The sequence below is a fragment of the Oenanthe melanoleuca genome, chromosome 7 (assembly GCF_029582105.1).
Source record: "Oenanthe melanoleuca isolate GR-GAL-2019-014 chromosome 7, OMel1.0, whole genome shotgun sequence".
In the NCBI taxonomy this organism is placed as follows: domain Eukaryota; kingdom Metazoa; phylum Chordata; class Aves; order Passeriformes; family Muscicapidae; genus Oenanthe; species Oenanthe melanoleuca.
This window is the reverse complement of record NC_079341.1, coordinates 18049655-18074879: the sequence shown is the minus strand read 5'-3', so window position 1 is coordinate 18074879 and position 25225 is coordinate 18049655. Positions and strand designations below refer to the sequence as shown.

Genomic DNA, 25225 nt, shown 5'->3' with positions numbered 1-25225 from the left:
AACAACAGCCTTGGTAGATTCACCATTGAGGAGTCAGATGATTTTACTCACTGTCTTGATTATTCGAGAATTTTTGCAGCATCACCTATAAGGGGTGGTACTGTTGGATTGCTTGGGCAAAGCACCCCTGGGGGTTTTTGAGACTGCAAGGGTTGTATCTTCTTAGAAAAGCTGTATCACAAGATGAAGATCTTCTACTCTTGAAACACAAATCTCTGAGTTTTTTGTCCTTCCTATGACTCACACACCTTTAGAACTTCTATCAGGATAGCTCTGCTCTGCCTTAGGTCCTTGCTTGAGATAGGAGAGAAAGTTGTCTTCTGCAGGGAGGGAAAGGGAAATCCTCCAACCTTCCTACCAGAAGACTAGAGATGCTGTGAAACATCCTTGTCCTTGCTCTGAGGATCAGTGGTGTTTTGCTTGGCTACAGAGAAGAAATACAAAGCTAGTATCACTACAGCAACATAATATCTAATAAATTTAGTAGCATTGGGTATTGCTCATGCATTAGGGTTATTATCATTGCTAATAAACACTCCTTGTTTGTGGTGCCTATATTTTTAAGCATAGTCTGTCAAAGAGAATAGGGATGAGAGTTTTCACAACTGGGATGAAGGGTTTGGTTAGTCAAACCTTTGGTTGTCCAAAGTAGAATTTTTTTCCAGACACAAGTTATTTATAAATCACCTGTCTAAAGGTCATTTCACCTCCTCAGTATTGATTTTTAGTCTTTGTTCTTTCTGCCTTTGAGTCTCTAACCTTGCTTACAAACTTCAGATGAAAAGTAATTATAAATAGTGTGTGTTTGTTTACCAAACCACACTAAAACAAACAACTAATGGACCATGTGCTAAGAGGGATTATGAAAAAAATGTTTCAGGCTAGCTTTTTGCCCACTAAAGAACAAAAGAACTATGGCCTTTTGTAAAATCACTTTAGAGAATGGCTTTTTATCATTTCTTGGTGACAAGAGTATTATCTCCAATATTAACTTGTGTATAACTGCGATAGCATGTGATTCCTTGTGACAAGTTGGAAGCTGAAGGAAAGAGATTTTCTTGCATTTCAGTCCCATGAACAGGTACTACTGGAAGTAGTATTATACATGAAGTATAATCTTGGCAAGTCGAAATCATAGGTGCTTTGCTACTGTTTTCAGTAGAATTGTGATTTGAGCTGTCATGCTTTTCGTTGTGCACTCCTATTGAGCACAGGCCCTTCCTCTAGCAATAAGTACTGGTGGGTCTCTTGGTTTGTGTATGTCATTCACTGAAACAGCATGTTTCCATTTGGGTTTATTTTTTAGTTTTATTTAGGTTATTTTTTAGTTTTATTTTTATTAGTTTATTTTTTTCCTCTTAATTCCATACATCACAATAGAACCAAAGGCTCAAATACATTTTAATTTTGCTAATTTATTCCACATGAAAATCTTTTTATAATGGTACTTTTGTGTTAGAATTTTCACCTTTAAGAGATCAGGCACTCTTAAGTCAAATGAATTGGAAACAAAGTCATTGTAATTACAGTATCTCTGCTTAAAAATTAATCAGAATTTATATTTTGTAAGAATTTTGATAAAGTTAATGGAAGCTGTGTAATTAATTCAGGACATAGAGGCTTTCATACTTCTAACTGGTCCGTATGTTAAAAACACAAGAATAGTTTTTGCTCTGCTACCAGTGAGTTGTATGCAAAAAGAGGCTTTAAACCACAGCTGTGCAGAGTAACAGTCATGAACTTTACTGGGTTGCAGATGTGGGACATCAGTAAACTCAATTAATTGTAGCTTGGGTTTGGGAGGTAGAGTGATGGATTACATTTTTGAGTTCCGCACTTGAGCATTTTACAGCTCAGTGTTTATTTTTCTTCATGTTCTAAGGTTTTGCATCATGGGACAAATGCAGTACAGATAGTCATAATAGTTGCTGCACAATAGCAATAGGATCCAAAAAATTCTCTAAAATAGCCCTAAAAATGGAACTAATCTAGAAACAGAACCATCTATCAGATCAAAGTTAAGGTCCCAGTCCTGCTAAAGCTTTATATAAAGCATAACAATTGTTTACTGTTGAGAATAACTCCCTATAAATAGTGTCAGTGAAACTCTGGAATTGCACATGGCAGTAATCACAACAGCTGAGAATTGTCAAGTTAGATTTACCACAATTATGTTTGGTAAAGTGTGTTCCCCAAACAGAATTTTGCAGTTTTTTAATCTGAGACTTCACAGATTATATTGTACTGAAAATGAGCAAGGCAACATAAATTTTTTTTGTCTCCAAGTGCTTGCAAATTGAACTCTAATAAAAGTAGGAGTGGTCAAGTTTAAGACTAGATCTTAATTAATTTACTTTTTTGATTTATAATAGACCAATCTCTCTAGAGCAAATCTAATTTTTCTTTACCTTTTTCTCAGAAGAGAGGAGATATCTTTCCCAATTTTCATATTTCTGGCCTAACTTTTCAGTCCTATAATGGACATGATTTCCCAGTAGTGAATATTAATTAATCTTAACACTGCATTGTATACTAATTAAATTCAAAATGGATTGATATTGGGGAAACAAAAGATACATCATGTAAAAGATGTTACTTTTAAGAGTAACCGTTAATATTCACTAGTAGACTGTGGGATTTTGCTGTGCACCATATACAGACTTTAAACAGATAAATCTTCAGCAAACATTATACCTTTTTTAATGAGTAGTTTACTTGACAGTTTCAATAGGCACTGTGTGCTGTAAGGTCAAACTGTGTCAATGATGCTTAGTATGTCATGGGAAGCATTCAGTAGCTCTGAAGATCAAATCCTAGAAGAGCATTATTTTTAAATTTGCTAGTGAGTTTTGGGAACAGATAACTTTGTTGAGTATTCAGATAATCTTATTCATATGAAAAGCCATAATGTTTTTTGGTGTGTCCTTAACAAAGAATGTGCTTATATTTCCAGCTCCTTCAAAATAATTGCATTAAGGGATTAATATATCTAAAGGATAAATGTAGTGGGTGGAAAATAAATCCCGGAGTCTGCTCTAGATCTTGTATATTCATTTCAGAGTATTTTGTGCAGTCTTATTATGATTTTGTACTTTTATCTTTTTTTTCTTAAATTATTATTCCTTCACCTTACAACAAGCTGTAAAGGCCAGTACTTTACTAAACCTGCATTCTCTATTATTATTTGACTTTTTCTTTCTTATTCCAACCTGACTTGTCTTGATGCAGGAGTGGTTAATTGAGCTGCCTGGATAGCAGGTCACAGTGTGTGACAAAGAAAATGTGTTTGTGGGTATTTGTATGAATGGGTGTTTATTTCATTAAGAGCAGAGATCCAAATACAATTAATGTTTTGCTTTATCACAAAAGTAACTGATTTTGTGCCAACTGTGATAATATACAGAAGTGCTGACATCCAAGGGGGGGCAATGGTTCATTTGAGGAGCCTTTGAGACTTCATTAAATTAGTTGTCAACATTAATAATGCCTAGATTTCAAAAACGGGAAGGTATGGGACTTTAAAAAAAGTTCTGTAGCCTTGTTAATACTTTTAATATTAATACTTAATACTTTTAAAAGACAGTTCTTGTCTTGAAGTTTCAAAACCTGGTTTTGACACAATTTTTTCCCTGTCTAGCCTTAGGATCTTGATGACTGGGGAGAGTGATAGTCATAGTGAGGTCAGAGAAAATGTTCCATAATTTTTTTCTCTGTACTTTCAGTTGCATGTTTACACTTGATTTTTTGTCAGTGAATTCTTTGGGAATCTTCACTTGCTTTAGTAGGATTTTGCCCAGACTGTATATGTATGGAGCAGCTTCAGCAGCAGATCCTGAGTGATGGAATATATACCAAAAACTTTTTAAACATTGTATGGAAAATGAACATACTCTGGAAATACAAGCAAAGAGCTAGAAATCACAGGTCTTGACTTCTACTGGATTTCCTGTCTTTTTTCACTGTTGTTGTAGAAACTTAGTTTGGCCTCAAGTTAAACTGAGCGCTATGAAGCTTAATAGATAGAACAATGAGATAACTACCGTATTCTTTATAATCATACTTTTACTTTTCTGGATAAGGCATATACAATTTGGGGAAAAAATTGCTTACATAACATGTAAGAGAAAATATATCAACTACATAAAACAATGAGTGAGACTAGAGCTGAATCAGAACGTAGGCTAACTGTATTTCCAACCTGTGTGTGGTTTTAGAACTATTCTTTCACATACCTCTGGAAGAAGAAATAAACTTCTCCAGCCTGAGTAGATGCAAGTAGAACAAGGTTATCTTGACCAATGTTTAAAATCAGTGAAGAATTCCTCAACAATGAAGTTTCACAGAAAATTCACCTCATTAGTTTTCTTCTAATCTCAGTTACAGATGTGGTAAAGGTAGCAGGCAAATCTGGTGGGGCAGCAGAAAACCTCATATTGATGGTGAGGTACTGTCCTGATAGCAGCCGTGTTCTGTCCTGTCTGCTGTTCCCCAAAGAATTCAAGGTTTGTTGTATGGAGCTGATTACAGCATCAAACTGTACAAGAGACATGTAAGGAAATTACTAAGGACCATATCTGAAAGAAGTGGCCCATGTCTTCTGACAACATATAAATCATAATAAGCCAGTTTGTTCTGTAATGCAGCAGCTGGAAGCCTGACTGTGTCAGGCTGTGACCAGCCTCTCTTCAGCCAGACAGTTGGTCAGGTCTCTAGCTAGTCAGGCTACAGAACTGATTAAAGAAAATGGTGAACATCAAGCAGGAGAAAATTGCAGTATTGCTTGTACAAGACTTTGCTTTTTCCAAACTTTTAAAGTGTATTTTATTTTTGTCTAGGTGCAACTTCAGATAGTTAGCCGTCACTGTACTCAATGTGCCACTCCTATGCCCTCCTGACTGTGGCCAGATAGCAATTTACTCCCTGCTCTGCCACTCTGTTTTCCAGAACCATGTGGTCATCTCTTGGCCCATGTCCAGGAACCCCTTTATCATATTTTTAGGCTATACCTTACGTGTTTTGCCTACTGTCTGTAAGTTTGGTCATGTCACAGGGCTATGAGAATCACATAAGATTTGCTTGTATGTCCTATGGCCACATACTGTGCCGATGATACTTCAGGAAAGGTCTGTGTTTCAGCTGGTTAGATGAACACACATTTGGTTCAATTTGGTTTGAAAATGCAGCATGTTGCTTGAAACAGCAGTTAGTACTCAAGGTTGTGTTACAAAAGTTCCTTGGGCACTACCATTAACTATTTTAATTAGTACCTTAATTTGTTCTTCTTTAGTAGGTAAGGATAAAAGTTAAGATCTTTCTTACTGACATCATATATTCACTGATCTATAGTAGGTATAGATATATATATGTAGATATGTACAGAGTACAGTAGGCAGCTTGACCTTCATTTCTTCTCAGATGCTGTCAGTGTCTCTGTTCTGATCTACAAGAAACCTATTAATTTACTGTGTTAAAACAATACTTAAACATGATAGCAATGATGCTTACAATTGATGCTTGTTATTGCAGACATGATGCTGTGTGTTTGCCAGTGTGTGCCTTTCTAATGTGGGAAGTTGACGCGGTTATTCTGTGTCTTTTTCGTAATTATTTAAGATCAGACAAAGTATCGCATCATGGATGGAGAAGGATACAAAGAGAGGCTCTTTCAGTCTCAGTTTATTCCAGGGCGGTGGTATGGCCGGGAAAGAGGCCGAGCTTCCCCCCGAACCAGGTATTCAGGAGAGGGGAATGGGAGTGGCTTTTGGCTAGCTGCCAATGGGATGAGGACACAGAGGGACTAGGAACAGCCTGCCCGACCCCCGGTGGGTACAAGGACACAGGGGAAGGTCACAGGACCGGAAAGGAAGACAGGAACTGGGGTTTGCAGGAAGGAGGTTACAGGATACCTTGATATAATTTCTTATACCTCAAATACTGAATTACAACAGGAAGTGACCACTGGAGTGTCTCCAATAGAAAGCATAACAGCACTGAACTTATACTCAGCTTCTCCAGTCCCAGTCTAGCAATGTAAAGCTTTTAAGTATCTGTAGATATGATTGGTGTTTACTTCATGCTAAAAAAACTAAAGAAATCCTTTATCTAATTGAGAATCAGTATCAGAATTCCTCAGTTCACTATAGCATGGATTTTTCATTTCAAATAATCTGGACCAAAAACATGCATATTTTTGCTCCTGAAGCAAACATTCATAATTAGGTTATTCCCAGGTGGGCATCACTATTACCAAGCTTTTATGCTGATTAGATTCTGTTTGGTAATATGTATCTGATTTTGGAAATACTATTTCTTTGTTTTATTTTGAATAGAAAGTAACTGTCTTTTCAGAAAAAGCAATAGTTGAAGTCTATCTGTATTGATAGTTGTGGTCTACAGACAGTATTTTCATAAATACATTCTTGTGTAAAATGTGTAGCATATGAGAATATTGGATTCCTAGCTTTTTTATTGCACAAGATTAGCTTAAATTACTTCAGTGACTTTCAGTTACTCAAACAGAGTTTTGATAGTCAGTGACCAGATTCAAATTAGTACAATAAAAAAGTACATGTATTCATTTGTAGTTGAGCTAAAAGCTTAGTCTTACAGTAGAGGAAGATGAAAACGCATTATGGAGATAAGCAGTCAACTTCCTTTGGCCAGATAAAATGTTCTGAAAGACAGAGAAGAATCTGTGTATGTCAGAGACATTGTCTGGCCCTGTACCTCTTCTGGAGTGTGAGTGCTTAGCTGTGATTAGAAGTAATATCAATGAAATATGAATGCATTGTAGCATTTCTGACCATATTATACAGTATCTCCATGGTGTTTGAAGTAACCCTTCTTTATCTGAACCAGAAGCATGAAAGAAATTAATAAAATATATGAGGATAAGGAAAGAGCTTGTGCTTGCCCTCTATATAATAGTAATATCCCTGGTACGACATGTACAGTAAGGTGACATTGTCATTATACTTTTTCTCAGTAAGTCGTTTGCACTTCACAAACTGAATGTTGTAACAAAGCTTAACATATTTCTTACCTGGTATGCTCTTACTTTGGGAGGAATGATCTATTGCAGGCATAACCAAAATGAGGTTATAAATACAGTGCTGATATTGGTAATATTTGCTTGGTACTACTTCCAGAACCCATCACCTGAGAATAAAAGAAACACAAACCATAGGTAACATCAGAACACCCAGCCAGAGTGTTGTATCTTTCCTGATTAGTACATTAAATCAACAGCTGGACAAATCATTAATGCAGCCAGATGAGTAACTACCAAGGATGCAAATGAGAATCCAGGAATGCTTACTAGTTCTTTTTGAGATCTGGAGGCCCTTCCAAAGTCCAGCTTGAAAAAAAACCCACATTTCTTCTTTGTGCATGTTGTAAATACTTTCAAAATTCTCCTTCTTGGCTTTGCATAGTAGAAGAGATGCAGTTCTTTGATAATACGGTCTTTCTCACCTAGCTGAAATAAGGCATCAGTGAAGAACATTTTTGCAGAGATGTGAGATCTTCTGAACAGCTTCAAGACAAAGGGAGGTTTGCTGAGCATTGACACTGAGTTTAGCCAGTGAATGCACAGATTTTGTGCTGCTACTTCTTTTTCCCTTGAAAACTCTTAAGACCATTTCACAAACTTCAATGTCTGAAACTTCTAAAAGCATTAAAGAGAATGCTTTAACTCAATTCTTAGCTTTATTGCACACAGGAAAAAAACAGAAACATTAGGTCAGACTGACTCCTCCACTGACACAATGAATCCCAGAGACCTTAGTCTCTGATCCACGCGCATAGTTAGGAACCTTATTTGTTCAGATGAGCAGTCCCGTTGAACTGAAGTACATGTGAATAAAATTAAACATATACATATTTAAAAGATTAATCCTAACTTTAACCATTAACGTCTTTCCCGTCCCTCCAAAAAAAAACCCAAAACTGAAATCTCCAAAACCTGACAGTTTTGATAGTTTTATATTACTTAGCTGGTCCATTTTATGGACTTGGATTTAACGTAGGTACCATTTGTATTTTGTCTAAAGTTTTGACCATATAATTGGTGTGAAGCTGGACTTCTGAAAAGCACAATGCAATCTTTCAACCTTTAACCAGTTTAATCTTTCAAGGAACCCATGGCAGTTCAAGCTGCCTGTGTTATTATCTATAAACCTTTGTTCTTCAAATATTGATGCTTTTAATGAAGTGGATTCACATTTAATTATTTTTTATGTGTTAAGGTATAAATTACCTTGTAAATGAAAGTCAAATGTAGGGGTAGGTACCAAATTTCACAGACTGAACACTATGCTAAACCTGGGTGAAACATTTCTTATTATGTAGGCTAATTTTCAAACTGCATTTATTCTGTTCATTAGTTTTAATGGCTTAGACATGTTAATGATTGGTAGTTATTTTTTATGGACATGAGATACATGAGATGAGTAATTCAAAAACATTTGTTGAAGTATCATATTGTGTTTCAGCTGAAAAAGAAAATCCTAGTATTTTTTTTTTTCTATGGATCCAATCTAATGCTACAAGTAATTACGTAGGAATTCACTTGACACTTGAAATAAGCACTGGTAAGAATCCATTCTTAGAAGAAAGTAACTGCTGAACAAAGGCACAATAGGTAAAGCATTTCTTTTTTTTTAAGTGGGCGCTAATCACTTTGGGCTGTTTTTTTTCTTTTGTGAAATCATTAAAGATTTGTGATTAATTAAAATGTTTATTTATTTGCTTGGCTTACTAGATCAGAAATGTTTTGTTTTAGTTTTGCATGAGAAACTAAGGGAGACCTCAGGGGTATTAATTATGAACCCTAGAAACCTAATGCCAGCAGTGAGTGTGCTGAACCTTGAGCAGCTATAGAACCATTCTAAATTTTATTTTGTTATTGGAGTTTTTTAAGTTGTTATAAAATGCAACAAAATCTTAGTCATTTAAAAGAGTCTGATTCCAAGTCCTTTCTTCTCCCAACTCCCCTCTTTTATCATGTGTTGTCAGTTCTTCGGTGCAAGGCTTTCAAGTTTTAGACTTGCTAATCTGAAACCTAGCCAAAAACAACCTTTCCAAGCTATTTTAGAGAAAAAAGGCCCAAAAGAGTAATTTCTAACATACAAAACTAGCAAAATTGCAAGTGGGAGAAAAATTATTTCACCTTTACTTGTTTATTAAAATCCTCATTTTAACTTTAGAGAGATATATGTATTTACAGTATGTACCATCCATGTGCATGATATGTAAGATTTCCCAAACAGTTGTGGTTCTCATTAACATACATAGTATAATAGCCTAAAGCAGTTTCCAAAATAGTGGACAGACCTTGTGTTCTGGACCATGATTTAAAATGTCAGGTAACGAACGTATGATGTTAGATCTGGAAATGACTCGCCAGTTTTGCAGTATTGTGTCAATACCAGTGCCAGCAGCTTAAAAAATCAATGCTTCGTTAAATTAATTCAGAATGTTCGAATGAAGAGTGCTGTGTTTGAGTGCTGGCCTCCGGATTATTTTCGGGAGTTTGGTATTTTTCTTGTTCAGAGGAAAGTAAGAGCAAAAGTTCCTTTCAGTGTTACAGTGGACAATGAATTTGCTCTGCCTCTTAAGGAATTATTACCGGCATTTGGGTTTCTTTACCAGCGGATTTGGTCTTGGTTTTCGTGCCTCCTTACTAGTTATGTAATACACAGTTTAGCAAAACTCTGAAGACTGTTTAGAGTTACTGCCTTTCTGTAAAGCTAACAGCTAAACACCGGAGTTGATGCAAACAAGTCATTTAGCATCTGAAAGAAGTGTTAACACTTTATTTACATTTAAATTAAAATAGACACTTATTTATGTGTTCTGGTTCTGAAAGGTGTGTGGTACATCTGCAGAGGCCTATTGTTTATTCATGCTGTAAATCCTTTGAAATGTGTTAAAATGCTTCCCACTCATTATAAAAATCCTGCCACCCATGGATTAGGGCTTTGATGTCACCAATCCTGCTTCAAAGGGTTCCTTCAATGCTATTAATCACAGTTTAGCCTCTGAAGATATAGCCAGAGAAAACATTTGGACATCTTGTGCTAGACTTGCTAAAACTTTGAAATATACAGAGTGTCTTGCATATGCAAGTCCGATATCACTTCCTCTCTCTTCTAGGCTTTATTTTAAAAAGCTATTTTGTGATGACTTTGGCTTTCTGCAAGTACAGAAGAAAAAGTTTAGGACACTTCTTATGTTACATTTTTAAAAAGGCACTTTCACTTGACACCACAATATATTTTTGCCTGGGAAATTGAGTCAGTCTTAAAAAACCCTGAGTTACAGTAAGATTGAGAATTACATGTCAAAAGGTCAAAAAATGGTGCCATCTTATCATTTTCTCATCTCTCTTGTTAGTTTTGAGTTTAAGATACTGTCTTTACACTTGAGGAGCCATGTGATTTCATAGAAACAAGGTTGATTATGTAGTCTTTTTGCTCTTTGGAATCTCTCAATGAGTCACAGAGAAATTGATTACTAGTGATTGAGCTGTATGCCTTTGTGCTGTCGTTGTTTTCATCAGCTCAGTAGCTAAGGTCAGTGACATACCACCTTATCACTGACTTTTTTTCTCCCCTCTAAATCAACACTGCACTCTGTCATGCCTGTGCTGAATGCTCTACAGGCACAATTGGTAATGAGAGGGGTGTGGAAGAAGTGTGGTGGTATCTGTTTTTTTTAGTACTATTGTACAAACTGATTTTACACAGTACAAAATTTTCTCTTCCAAGCTTTTTTAATAGCTTTTGCAGTATGAATGTCTTTCTTTTTGAACAGGGAATTTGGCACAAGCAAGAGCCAGAGTGACAGCAGCATCTCGGTCTTTGCCTCCGCAGCTCAGTGCTGGGCGCATCAAGGTTAGTAGAGTTCCCTTTGAGGACAGGCAGTTGTTTATAAAATACTACAGTGAGACTGTGAACACAATACTAGTCTGATGTGGGTATAGAGTGAGTTTCTTACCAAATAAGAGTCTGCCTTTGCTATCTAACATGCACCTTGTCTTGGAGCATGATTTCCAGTTTTAGTGATGAATCTATTGTAGAATTCAGTGAAGAATCAGTTTACTACTGATTAATCTTTAAAACTTTGGAGTGAAATCTGTTACATTGATATCAATAGTTCTCTTTATTTCAAAAGGGTCAAGGTTTTCCTCTGAGAATTTTAACCTAGAAAAAGGTCTTATTAGATAAAGTTTGAATTTTGTGTTTAACTTTTAACTTTATGTATTTCATATTTAAGTATGAAAGGCAAAATAATTTTTAAAAAATCTATTTCTTATTTAGTTAATTTGGAAGTGAAAAAACCAGGAGATATTTGTGACTGGTAGATAACTGGAAAAGAATGATTCAGCAAAACCACTATTCTGTGAAAAGAACTGTAGAATTTAAATGCTGCTGAATTTTGCCATGAATGTAGGTGGCATAACTGCAAAAAGATGGGATAATTTTATGGCAATTAGTAGGATTACAACTGAGTACACTTAATTTGTGAGGAAACCTGATGTCCCTTGAAACTGATGGTATGTACATCCCCTCCCTGCATCCTAAGTGGTACTTGTTAGAGTTAGCTTAGTTAAGGTTTAAGTGTTTGGGGTTTTTTTCAAAGCAAACGGTAATATATTTGTAAAACAAGTGTAGTAACAGCAACTTTTCAAAAGGCTACAAAATTTTATGTTTTGGGGTTTCTATTTCTTCTTGTTATCTTCTGATATTTGGAACTCATCCTCAAACATCAGTGTGGTGATTTATGTCATCCAGATGTATTTCCTGTCTGGTGTTAATACTTCCAGTGCTGAAGGATGACCTTTCCAATTTTCTTGAGTTGCATACACATTATCTTCTACATCCAGCACAAGCTTTCTAAGCATGTGTTTTATTGATACAGCAGGATTGTAATAGAGCAGTTCAGTTCTATACCTTCACTAAATACAGTCAGTTAATAAGTACTGTTTAAGTGGGCTTTACTCACCCTTCAAACTTTTTAAAAGGAGCTAAAAGAAAAGACATGCAGAAGGGCAACACTATTCAGAAAATCTTAATTTAAATACTTTTTAGATAAAAAACTATTTCTTAGAATTTTGTGAAGCATCTAATTAAAACAACTTCAGGAAATTTATTTTAAATTATTATTTTAGAATTTATTTTTAAAATCTAACTGTATTAATTTTGTTTGGAAGTTTGGAAAATTTTTATCATTATTTAATTTAAAAGGGTTTTTAGCTTAACAGATTTTTTGATTTTACCGTATTTCATACCATGCCAGCAGCAGGTGTGGTCAATTTGTGGAAAGCCATAATTTTGGGTGACTTCATAAGGTGACATGATGTCATAAATCGTTATTTTAATATTGTTTCAAAACTATTAGAAGGAATCTTATTTAGTGATGAAACAATTTGGCTTTTGTAGGTCAGGCTGTTTTCCATTACAGTTATTATTATATAAATTCTTATTGAAGGTCACTATAGCTGTCATGTAAAAAGGTGACTTAATAGTTGAAATACCTTCAATTTTGTTTAAAAAGAGTAGCTAGTGATTTAAAATACAAAGTATCATGACATTCTTATTCTTATGTCATGACATTCTTCTTATGTTCTGTCATTTTCTAGCAAGCTAGTTGTGAAAAAGCCTATTGGCTATTGTACATGAGGTTGTTGCCCTACCATAAAATTGTGTGGCTTCATAGACAAGCAACGTTGTACATTAACAAGAGACAAAACTTCTTTAAAAGTCTTACAAGAAAATCCCCTCAGCTTCCGGGTCTATCAGAATTTTTCTAATGAAAACTTCAAACATTTATTGTCAAAAAGATTTGGGAATTGATTCTAGTTCTTACATATTGCACAGATCTGAATTTACAACTTCATTCGTAGGCAAAGAAATCTAACAATACTGCTTTCAGCCTAATTTTCTGAGAAAAAGTGTTTTGCATCTCCTCTGTGAGTGTTTCTGACCATCTATCTTTTCATTTGTTCATTTCCTTTGCTGCCCCCAAAAAACCTCAAAACAAAACAAAACAAAACTCTTTTGAACCCAGCAGCCTATTGTAAACCATATCTGATAGAGTGGCAGTCCCCAAGATGGTAAGAATCCACAGTTTTCGTGAAAATAACTAGCTGTGAAAAGGAGATGATTCTGCCCTTTATTGACCAGCAGATATATGAGATATGAATATGAGAGGTTGTGAGTGGTCAATATCCAACAAAAATATCACTGCATCTCCAGTTTTCTAGGCAGAGAAGAACCCCATTTACAACCTCAAATTCATTATCATTTGAGCTCAGATTAGTCTTCAAACTGCTTTTGTTCTTTATTTGATCTTATTTATAATAAATTGTGTGTCTTTTAACATTAAATACTACTAGTTATTCTGAACTTACTGTCAGTGCTCACTCTTATGGCTTTTGTCTTCTACCTGACATTTACTAGAGATTTAGATAACGATCTTCAGAAACTAGGTGTCTTGCCAAGATAATCTTGCAACATTCCCATATCCTTCCCCATGGACATTCCTGCTGTTTTGATTAGGTCATTAATATTTGCTTTGTCACATAACCTCTTAAGGTGCTTGATGTTACCTGTACTGATAAGGCATTTTTCCTGGAATATATTACAGTGTTCTGTTAGCAAACTCCATCTCTCTTTGTTAATTCTTTTTTTATTCTTCTCCTCCTGTGTTAGAGATATGTACCAATACATGTATGCTACTCTGAGCCAAAACATCACAGATTACAAAAACATGTTGAAATTTTTATGGTCACCCTTATTGAATTCTGTCTTCATTTGCGCCATCTGTGTTCTGAATCTTGACCTCACTAGATTCCTTTTGATTTCTTCCCCAACACAAAATCCATTTTTTGATCTATTATTACTTAGCACTTCATTTCCTTTATATTTTGCATGCAGTCTCCTAAATACCTCCTGAAGGTAAGAGTCTCAGTTACTTTCAGCAATTATTTTAGTGTCCAGAAGAGTGTTCTTACATCAATGAGTGTTGGAAATGATTGTATGGAGCAAAGGAAGTGTAACACAGGTGCTGACAACAGCATTATCTGGTTTATACAAATGCCACCTGGTCAGAGCAGATGGTAAACTGCCACAAAGCAAGTGAATGCTAAAATGCTGCTAATGCTCCATGCAAACAGGATGCTGGTTAATTTTCTTTAATTTTGTTGGGCTGTAATGCAGCAACACAATCTGCTTGTTATGGGTAACCACAGTTATACTCATTCATAAATTCTGGTTTCATTTTGATAAGAACAGCTGTACTAACAATATAACTAAAATCTACAAGGAGCAGTATGTTCACTGTCCATGTATATTCTCTAAAAATAACTCTTCAGAAATGCTGAAAAGGTGATATGCTATGGCAATTTAGCAGAATAAGATTGCCGAGATTCTTCACATCAAAATGGCAGTATGAAGTAATTAATGGTAACCATAGTGGGAGAAGGGAGCAGACTTACACGTTCTGAGACTACCTGCTTTGTTTGCTACTTATAATCCTACAGCATTTTTTCCATACATGAGCAAAATGAGGCAGTTCAATTTACTTCCTGAGTATTGCAAATATGGTAACTCTTCTTACAGATACAAGTCCTGTTGGAGTTCATTGTACTGGCAATAAGAGCATTAGAAATCAATTCCTAAGGTATTGCAACTTGACAGCTATTTCACTGGCTGAGTATTATGCTATTATTAATCTAGAGTGCTCTTACACTATGAAAAAAAATTCAAGATGCTTAGAGGCCTCTCTGAAATCAGTGTGTGTCCTGCATCTGTTAGAAGCTGGCCTTGCTTTCTCTAATAAAGTACCCTGAAGTACTCACACCTGAAGGAATGAATATAACAAAAACTGAACCCAGCTTTCATGGACAAGGTGGGGTGGGTCTGCAGTGGTTCTGGAACAGTCCTAACATCAGACTTTTGTCTTCCAGGTTGACACAATGGAGGTTATGCGGCATCCTGAAGAAACAACTAATATGAAGCGGCAAACTATGGCTTCCTATTTTAGGGTACAAAAATTAAAATGAAATCAAGCATTTTGATAATAAGAGCAATATATATATCTAAAATATTTGTGGGATAGTAAGATCAAAGATAAATGTAAGAGAAATTTTTGTTCTGTTACAAGGCCTCTGTAGATTCATAAACTTTTTTTTCTTTTTTATCTTTGTTTCCCCATACTTGTATTTTTATGATTTCATTGAGTATGTTGATAACAGAATCTAGAGCCTAGACTATCTTCTGTCTAAAATGCTAGAGGTTTAGAACAGGTCTCATTATAAACAGAACACCAATTTTAGGCAAATAAAATGGATGCTATCACTAAAGGCTTCATAATTTTTCACAAGCTGAGACATACATACCTTTAAAGATTAAGATTTTTCTTTTATGCTAATAAGTGAAAAACAATCCATCTTTTGGAAGTGCTATTGTAAGTAATACAGATTGCCATTTTATCAGTAGTAATCTTGTCTGAGGTAATGCATATTGTGCATGTGTATTTAAATCAAACAAGCAGGAAAATGGCATTGAGAATGTTAGAACTGGAAGCTTAGGAGTCAAGAAAGTGCTAGTCCAATACTCTTGGTTACTGTTTTTTCTTGCAGTCATTGCAAAGTGTGTAAGTTTTCAGCAGTTGGTCCTTGAGCTGCACTTGTACCATGAAGAATAGGGAAGTTCACAGTGTTGTGTTAGCCCATGTGAGTTAAAGCTTCAAGCTGTGTAGGAATACCTATTCAATTTGTTTTGTAGAATAGTGTTAGGAAGGGTCTGGTGTATCCTGAGATATGTGGAGTGTGCAAGGACATACATTCAGACTTGTCATACAGGTGTGCATTTAGAATGCTCTTGCACAGAACCTATAGTTCTATAGGAACTGTAAAAAACAAAAGAAATGTGATGGGGGAGAGAGTGTGGAAGTGGACCGTAATACATGTGCACTCTGCAGCAAGGTGACAACAATCAGCTTGGAATTGTATGTGATTTTGAGACACATGGGTATATGAGATTGAATATAGTTGATAACATACACTTATCATACAACAGCTTAATGAGGTGAGTATGGAGCAGGAGTATCAGTATCCAGAGGAGTCATTGGAAAAAAGATATATATCATCTGATCAAACTTTTTCATTTTAGTTTAAAATGAAATGGAGTAAATTGTTTTGTGTGTCTAGGGTGGATAGGAAAAAAAGTAATGGACCTACATTTCAGTGGCAAGATTTATGTTAGATGCTAAGAACTTTATGAATAGTTGTGATAATATAGCAGTTCAACAGATTTCTAGGGAAACTGTGTAGTTTATAGTCTCTGTGATTCTGAAAAATTAATGAAAGAGATATACCTGAAATGTTAAAGATATATCTACTGTTCTCTGTGGACAGAGCACTGAACTGATGACTTCTTACAACCCTTTCCCCATGATTTGCTGTGAATTTCAGTGATTGTTTCATAGTAAAACTTGTGTTTCTGTTGGGGATATTTGATCACTTGAATGTGTCTACAGTAGAATTATAGGTAGGACAGTTTTCAATTTATATATATATATATTTTTTTAACGGACATTCTTCAACTATGGAAATGTGATACAAGGAGAAGAGAAAGATATAAGAAGTAAGAAATCAGATTCAGAATATTTAAAATTTTTTACAACTGAAAATTTCTAATAGATTCTATGTTTCAGGTAAAATCTTAAGAATTAATAAAAAGGCAATGAAGATTACTATTACAGGTTAAAATATAATCAAGCATTACAAACTGTTTACAAATATGAATCTCTTGCTTAAGTGGTTCCGTTGCAGTTTTTTGTCAAGTGCGTGCATCTTCTTCATTTTCCTCGCTAGTATTCCCTCATGGATCTTTTATCCAAAATGGTTGTTGGACAGCCTCACTTTATCCGCTGCATTAAACCCAACGATGACCGAGAAGCACTGATGTTTTCTCATGAGAGAGTTCTGCTGCAGCTACGATACACTGGAATTCTGGAAACTGTCAAAATACGTCAAAAAGGGTATTCTCATCGCATCCTCTTTGAAGAGTTTGTGAAAAGGTAAGACTTGTATAATAGGGCTGTTTTTCTAATATTCTATTCAGTAAGATATATTCTATGTTTAAGTACAGAAAGTTCTACGAATGTTGTTCGTAGATATGTGGTCTGAATCTCTAATGAGAACAGGGGCTTTCAGAGATATAGACTACAAGAGATATCTGTAATGGAGAACAGTACAAAACCTGCAGTGAACACAAGTAGCAAGCCTGTCCCCACGGTTCCGTCTGTAGAGGCAACAAGTGAAAATTATGCATCCTCCTCAGATAATTCAAGGATTTTGTAAGGTTAGTGATCTTCAGCCATCATGTGAAGAATGTGCACATTTAAGAATGAGCTGATATACAAGCTTCAGATTTAGCTTTGCAGAGTCATTTATCTTAGCGATATCATGATTTATAATTGTATCTCTGTTCACCCTAACCCTTCTCATGGGTGCTATTACTGACTTTAATACATATTCTCAATCTCAAAAAGTCATAAATTTTATTCAGAAAGTGCTATTGTCTTTATGATGTCAATATGGCTACATGATAATTATGGTTTCCTCTATATTCTAAATGTGGATTTGTGTACTATTTACTGTTTTTCAGTGCATAGGATTGGCAGTTCAACGATGAGCAGTAGCACTACCATTAACTATTTAGGCAATAGTCAGAACACTTTTTGAACTGAAGGTTGCTTATCCAGACAATATAGAATTAATGAATCTACTATGAGTCATTAGTCTCACATCAGTGCCTGATAAAGTTATGAAGAAGATTATTCTGAGAGGTATTGAAAAATACCTGAAAGACAATACAGTCATTGGTCTCAGCTAGCACAGCTTCATGAAAATAAAGTCTTGCTTATCAAACCCGCCTAGCTGATCAAGGGAAGCTACTTGATATAATCTTCTTGGATTTCAGTGAAGCTGTTGATACTGTCTCTCACAGGTTCCTTCAGGACAAAATGTCCAGCACATAGCTGGATAAATATGTCATTTGGTGAGCATCTGGCCCACAGTTTGGGCACAAAAGGGTTATAGTGAATGGAGTGACATCAGATTGGTGTCCAGTCATCCATGGGTTTCCACAGGATTCCATCCTCAGCTGTGTGCTCCTCAACATCCTCATTAATGGCTTGGATGCAGGCTGGAAGTGATACTAAGCAAGTTCACAGATGATGTAAAAGTGGGAAGAGCTGCTGACTCCCTCAAAGGCAGGGAGGCCCTGCAGAGAGACCTCAACAAATGAGAGGCCTCGGCAATCACCAACCATATAAAGTTCAGCAAGGGAAAGTGCCAGGTTCTACACCTGGGCAACCCTAGATGTGTGGACAGAGTGGGGAATGAGGTCCTGGAGAGCAGTGGCCCAGAGAGGGACCTGGGGGTCCCGGTCACTGGCAAATCAGCAGTGCCCTGGCAGCCAGGAGAGTCAGCTGTGTCTGAGGGCATCAGGCACAGCATGGCCAGCCAGGCAAGGGAGGGATTGTCCTGCTCTGCTCTGCTCTGCTCTAGGGTGGCCTCACCTCCAGCCTTGTGTGCAGTTTTGGCCACCGCAAATATAAGGCATTAAAACTATAGAGAAGTGTCCAAAGAAGCCCAATGAAGATGGTGAAGGCCTTGAAGGAGAGCTCCTTGCATTCAGATATTTTGAATGATAAACTAGAGCTTAATCATTCATTCTGAAAAATTACTGATTTCCCTGACTTATATTAGTACACCAAATGAATATGTAACAGGAAAACACTACAGATTATATATTCCAGGAAGGATAACTAATGTGTTTTTTTGTCCATCAAGGCAATTTAATTTTCAGACGTGATCTTTACCAACTTTTTTTGTGTGTTAGGTGACTAATTTAGTAAGCTTACACCATTCTAGAGCATATTTAACAGATTAATTTTTGTGATCATTAGTATATCTTTGCTATATCCTGAAATTGCTGAAAGCAGAATTATTAACCTCAACTTTTATTCAATTTATATGTAAGTGAACTAAGATTAACTCCACAGAAATTAGTGTAAATTGAGAGGAAATTAAGCCTTCTCTTATCAGAAGTTCCTTTTCATTCAAAAATGAGCTGAATTTTTGTACAACCTTGAAAATGAATGGTAATAAAAACAGCATTGACTGTAACTTTCCATTCCTGCAGATAAGAGCAAGTTGTCGTTAACATCTTGTCAATTACTCCCCAAGTTTTTTCGTCCAACTTGATGTAATTTGTTAAGGGAAGAAAGTCAACAGAAAAAGGGAGGGGGGGTGGGGGGGGTGGGGAGTAGATTTAGCAATTTCCACAACAGTAAAGATGACTTCTGAGTTCAGAATATAAGCTGGGGAGGGAGAGGAAACATTCTTGCTCCTTTGTTCAGTTCATACTTTATTTTAAAATATTCTATTCTATTCTATTCTATTTTAAAAATTCTATTCTCTTTTGCTCTTGCAAATAAAATCAAACAATACTTTATAAAGCTATCAGTGGAACAAGAAACATTTTTCTTCAACTTACAGCTCTGACTAGTCAAGTGTTTTTAGGAACTAAGTAGTTGAATACATAAAAATGTTTGAGAAAACAGGTCAAATGCTAAACAGATTGGCACTTCTTTGTTCATAATCAAAAAGACATTAGGCAAGTATGAAGAAGAGTTTCAAAATGTCAGTAAATGTAAGGATATCAAAGATTTTTTAAGCCAGCAAGTTAATTGGTATTTTGATCCTTTTGAGGAACTGAACAACAAAATGGATGAGCCAGCATTTTTTCTCCCTTGATGTTATTAAACAAATAGGTGTGCTTCTTATCTGCCTGTTCAATAATGCTGTTTTGTAAACTCTTAGCAGGAAATATGAGGACAAAACAATCAAAGGCAGGGAACAGACCCATTCAGAGTTTATCAGGTGGGAGGTAAACAAAAGATAAAGCTCTGTCTAATGTTACTCTTTACTGTCTTCTGTTTTCATGTAGAGCAGATTATTTGCAAACCTGGAAGTAGTTTATTGGGTTAAAAAACAGATGGTGAAGAAAGGGCTTAATTGTAACTCATTCACACAATGTTTCTTCAGCCAAGTATATTACCATCTGTTTTATGTATATAAATATACATATTCTTTTACTTAAATTGGGAAAATGTAATCTGCAGTCCCTGTAAACACTCTCTCTCTGTCAAGTCTTAGACACTTTGTCTCCTTTGGCCCTGTCTTGCACCCTGTGACATCATGCATCTGTCTTATGTTTGCTATGAAGCAGCACGGCCTGTCTTTCAGGCTGGAATCTCAGATTTTAGGTACAGGTTATTAACTTGATCAGTCAACCAAATGTGCCTGATGTGGGGTCCTGTGGTGATCATGCAGTACACAAGAGTTTAAGGGAATTGTGCTTTCTTGTGGGGACCTCCACTGAAGGTCCCATTGGATGGAACATGCCTTGCTGAGTGCCCCTGGAGCTTCACATGACATGATGTGGTGTGCAGGTGTGTCCTCACCTCATATCCTCCAGCTGGATCCTCCTTGGATGTGGCATATACTGTGCCGTGGGTTGAAAGATAAGGGACTTGGTAGGCCTAGGTAGGTAAATGTTGTCATATTTGTAATGCTTCATCAGCTCATAGGAATGTATTGAGGACTTTTGCACAAGTTTCTTTTAAGGATTGTTTTTTTTTCTTCCCTGCCTGTTTATGTTAGGCATTAAAGTTTTTTATACTGCATTAGGATGCAGGATAAACTTTTACTATAAGCATTGCCTATTCCACAGTAGCCAGATGATGTTACTCAGATCAAACACTCATGGCAATGCCGGTGCTATTACTGTAACAGTGATCCCACTGAGGCTGGTTCTGCTTTTTCAATCTCTCAGGACAAATTTGCATAAGGTCACTGTTAGTACACATGGTATACACAGTTTCTAAACCACAGTGTTACGTTTCTCATGACCGCATAAAGCCTCATTGGCCATAATAAGTCACGTTTTACATGAAGTGGAGCTAGAAATAAAAACTGATCAAACATTACAGAATCCTGTAAAACATATAACCTCAGTAAGTGATTTCTTCTAACACCAAAAATTCAAGTGATACACTTGCTTATTATGCAAAATCAGGGAAACACTGAATTAAGTTAGAAGTCAACAGATTTGCTACAGCGAAAGAGTGCTTTCTTTTTAAATGATGCATTTTTAATGCAAGCCTACTTTTAACAGTAACCTGCACTATATCAAAGTTCATAAGTGATTTTTGTAAACAAAATTTTAACATTGCCTGATACATTGATTTTACTGTTATCCATGGAAATGTTTCTTTTGTTTCAGTGGCTTTAAGATTTCACCAGAGCTGTAGAATATTCCCATACACTTTAAATATAAACTTTAAATAAATATTCCATATACCCTTTCTATATCTAGGGTATATTCTATATCTATATATCTATCTAGGGTATATTTCTATATCTATATCTAGGGTATATTTCCCATTCACAGAAAACTGGGAAATGGTTGCAGGATGGAGATGATAGGAAAACATTAGGAGTGGAAAGTCTGCTAGCTAATTATGAATAGTAATAGTATGCACATTGCACCAAATTATGCTTTTCTGAGAGTATTTCTGTGATTCTATATTTGTCTAATGATTTACAGCATAAGTGCTAGGTATCTCTTACTGAATTTCAAGAGTATCATACATGTATCATTTTCACTTATGTTTTTTTTATTTATACTCTTATTATAGAGTCAATTGTAATTATTTTTGTGAATTCAGATTTGGAAGTTTCCAAAAGAGGTGAGATACAACTAATACAAATTATAAATTTTTGGGAGTTATTTTACAGCTCTTTTAGTTCTAAAAAAATGTAATCTTTTTAAAGTTTCTGGTACCAGGGCTGAGAAGGAACAAATGGTTTTGTGATGTGTAGAATCTTCCTACTGTTGCTTGTGGTCTGGCTAGAAAGGGATTTTGTACCTCATGCTTTTCCCATATCATTATCCATTATCCATCTCAGGCCATTGCATTTTAGGACAAAGATTAGTTTTAAAAAGAAAAAGGGTTAATCATTACTGTTTTGAGTTAATTATGTAGAATTGATGCAGCCTTTAAGTCTGGAATGTGAAGGGAACTTCAGTAAGAGACTTTGGTATAGTAGTTAATGGTGCTGTTTAAATGCATTTTATGGAACAGTTCCACAGTTTAGCCTTTAGGGAAGGGTGGGAAACTGAGCCACTTGTTTACAATCAGTTTATTTAATCTGAACCCACCAACGCTAAAGTGCCTGGTCCCTAAACAGATAGTTAATGCATAGCATCTTTTGGAAGTTTTCCATATCTTAGCATATGTGGAAATCTTTAGCATTTAATCTTACTTCTGCATGTCCTAGCTTTGCATTCTGGGGTTAAATTCAATTTTTTAAAAATGTTGGTTTATTTCTAACGATTGGTAAGTACAGATAATCCCATTTTAATATGTTTTTTCTGAAATAGTATTCACATCCATGAAGAATAGTATGTATTTCAGAGTAAAAAATACTATTTAAGAAATGCAGAATTCCAGAGTTTCATCAGATTTGAGAAATTAGTTCTTCTGAGGGGAAATTACTTTCCTCTTACTTAGTCTTACTGCTACTGGGAATGTGATTAGTCAGGTACTTCTAGGAAACATGTAGATGAGTGTGTGCCATGTGTAGGAAATTATCAAGCAGGATGTGTAACCCAGGAGAAGGATATATTTTTGCACAAATATGTGCATGTTTATGAAATAGCACATGAAGCACCATAAATTTTATTTTTAAAAATAACAGTATAAGTATTGGTTTAATGTGGAAGAACACTGAAATATTCCAGGCTACCATATTTCATGCTGAAATAACAAGTGCAAATATGGAAATGAAAAGGTAGAGTTGTGAAATTTCCATCTCATTTGAAAGCAAATGTGATTTCTAGCTCTACTTTTCAGAAAATAACTTTCTTGTTTCTTGGTGATACGTTGCAAGTAGAGGTCACTCTGAGATCTCTGCACAGTAGATTTACATAAGTATGACAGAGATGAAATTAAACCAGTAAATCAAAATTAGTAGTTGTATATACCCCAAAGCTTTTTTTTCACGCATATTCTCTACCATTTCACCATGTACAATATTTGCATGCTTTCCCCAGATAAGGGTGAAACATTTTACCTTCTTCTGGCATTTTCCATAGGGTCCATTGCTATACAAAGATTTTAAATCAGATAAAACATGTGGATGACCCTGTGCGGCACATTCTGTGCTGCCATGCAGTTATCCTGAGCACATCATGTCAAACTACTGGGGTTGTCTGTAGTTATGTGATTCAGTCATGAAAACAGGTGCTAAATCTAAGTGTTTACTTAAATACCCACAAAACACATGGATTTGAGCTTTGAAACACAAATCCAGAGACCTTTATGGTACAGAATGCACACTACAAAAGGAGTTCTGGAGGAGAAATAATTAAAAAGAAATAGCCAGTCTCATATTAGTAGTCCTTACTTCTGATGAGTACAGTCATTTCTGCCTTACTTTTGATGAGGGAGTGGCCTGAAATTGTGCCAAGGGAGGCTTAGGTTGGATATCAGGACAAGGTTCTTCACCCAGAGGCTGGCTGGGCGCTGGGAGAGGCTCCCCATGGAAGTGGTCACAGCACCAAACCAGACAGAGCTCATTCAGCATTTGTCAGTGCTTTTGGGCACACGGTGTGACTCTTGGGGATGTCCTGTGTAAGGCTGAGAGTTGGACTTCATGTTGCTTGTGGGTATCTTCCAACTAGGAATATTCTGTGATTCTATGACGTAACAGGACAACAACAGTATATTTAGTATATTTAACCAGGTACAGGTATCTTCTGTACAGTTGTTCGATCAACTGAAGTGTTTGGAAAATCACCATTTAGGGGAAGTTTTTAATACTTATTGGGAGACAATATATCAACATACAGAAACTGTAGTTATTTCCACGTAGTTACATGGTTTGTAAAGTTCTTGTCATTCTGAATAGCTTGCTTTCTTAGACTATTTAAATTTAAATTAGACTAATTTAAATTTAAAAAAACATCTGCTAAAACAGGATTTGATAAGAAAAATAACTATTGTTTTATTTATGGGTCTTTTTGGAGCACCAAAGCAACTACATTCTGAATCATGAAAGAGAGCTATTGGAGAGGTTACTACCTTTGACAGATAATTAAGTTGTCACAAACAAAATGGTGTAGTCAGGCAGGTAAATAACTCAGTTCAAAATTACTTTTTACTCAGATACTCACGAGTCAACTTTTCAGTATGTGGAATGCCAATGATAAGATTTAAAAATTATGAGATTCCCCTTGAATATTTTATTGCATCAATGCTATCTAAAAACTGTTCTGTGGTTTTAAATTTCCCATCAATAAAATACCTTAAAAGACAGGTGAACAACCAGTATCACTCACTGAATTCCTTCCTTCCTTCCTTCCTTCCTTCCTTCCTTCCTTCCTTCCTTCCTTCCTTCCTTCCTTCCTTCCTTCCTTCCTTCCTTCCTTCCTTCCTTCCTTCCTTCCTTCCTTCCTTCCTTCCTTCCTTCCTTCCTCCATATATGTGTAACTCACATGGCTATCTGAATTGGGTTTTGAAGCAAACAGCAATTTACTATGAGTGTAACTTTCCTCATGTATCTGTCTGCTATCTGTTGAAATTGTATGCTGCCAAAAAATTTTATATAGGAAATGTACTTTTTTCTTTTAAATACACCATGTTTCTCCAAATCTGCTGAAAGGCATGAGTTGATATTTTGAAAGACTTGGCTAAAAAATTTGCAATATCACATTGTTGAGAAAGTCACTGCATTAAAAATAACTCAGTAATACATAATCTGCTATAATTATTCAGAGTCAGCCATGTCTCCAGTTGGTGAATATCTATGTCTCTGGTCCAGAACTTATTCCAGTACTTCTCACTTCAGATGTAATTTTGTTCCTGTTTGATCTTAATTGACTATTTTTTTGGTTCTTTTTTCTTTCTTGTGACAACTGAAGCTAATATCTAGAGATTAACTGGAACTAATATTTGAAAATCATGCTCTTCCGATTAAAAAAAAAAAATAAAGTCTTACAGAATTCTAAATTTTCTAATTGCTCCTCCATATTTTCTTCAGTATAAGGTGGGATATTTTCTTGGCTCTGTGTGGCACCAG

At 35.7% G+C, this 25225-nt stretch overlaps 1 protein-coding gene across 1 annotated transcript in view; it reads left to right on the top strand.

Moving 5' to 3' along the window:
- The window catches only part of MYO3B (myosin IIIB), a 178516-nt gene that overhangs the window by 88850 nt on the left and 64441 nt on the right, over positions 1-25225 (top strand). The window contains exons 23-25 of the mRNA XM_056496889.1: positions 10816-10895; positions 14972-15049; positions 16883-17088. Coding sequence (XP_056352864.1) covers positions 10816-10895; positions 14972-15049; positions 16883-17088 — 364 coding nt within the window. The remainder of the gene's footprint in view (positions 1-10815; positions 10896-14971; positions 15050-16882; positions 17089-25225) is intronic.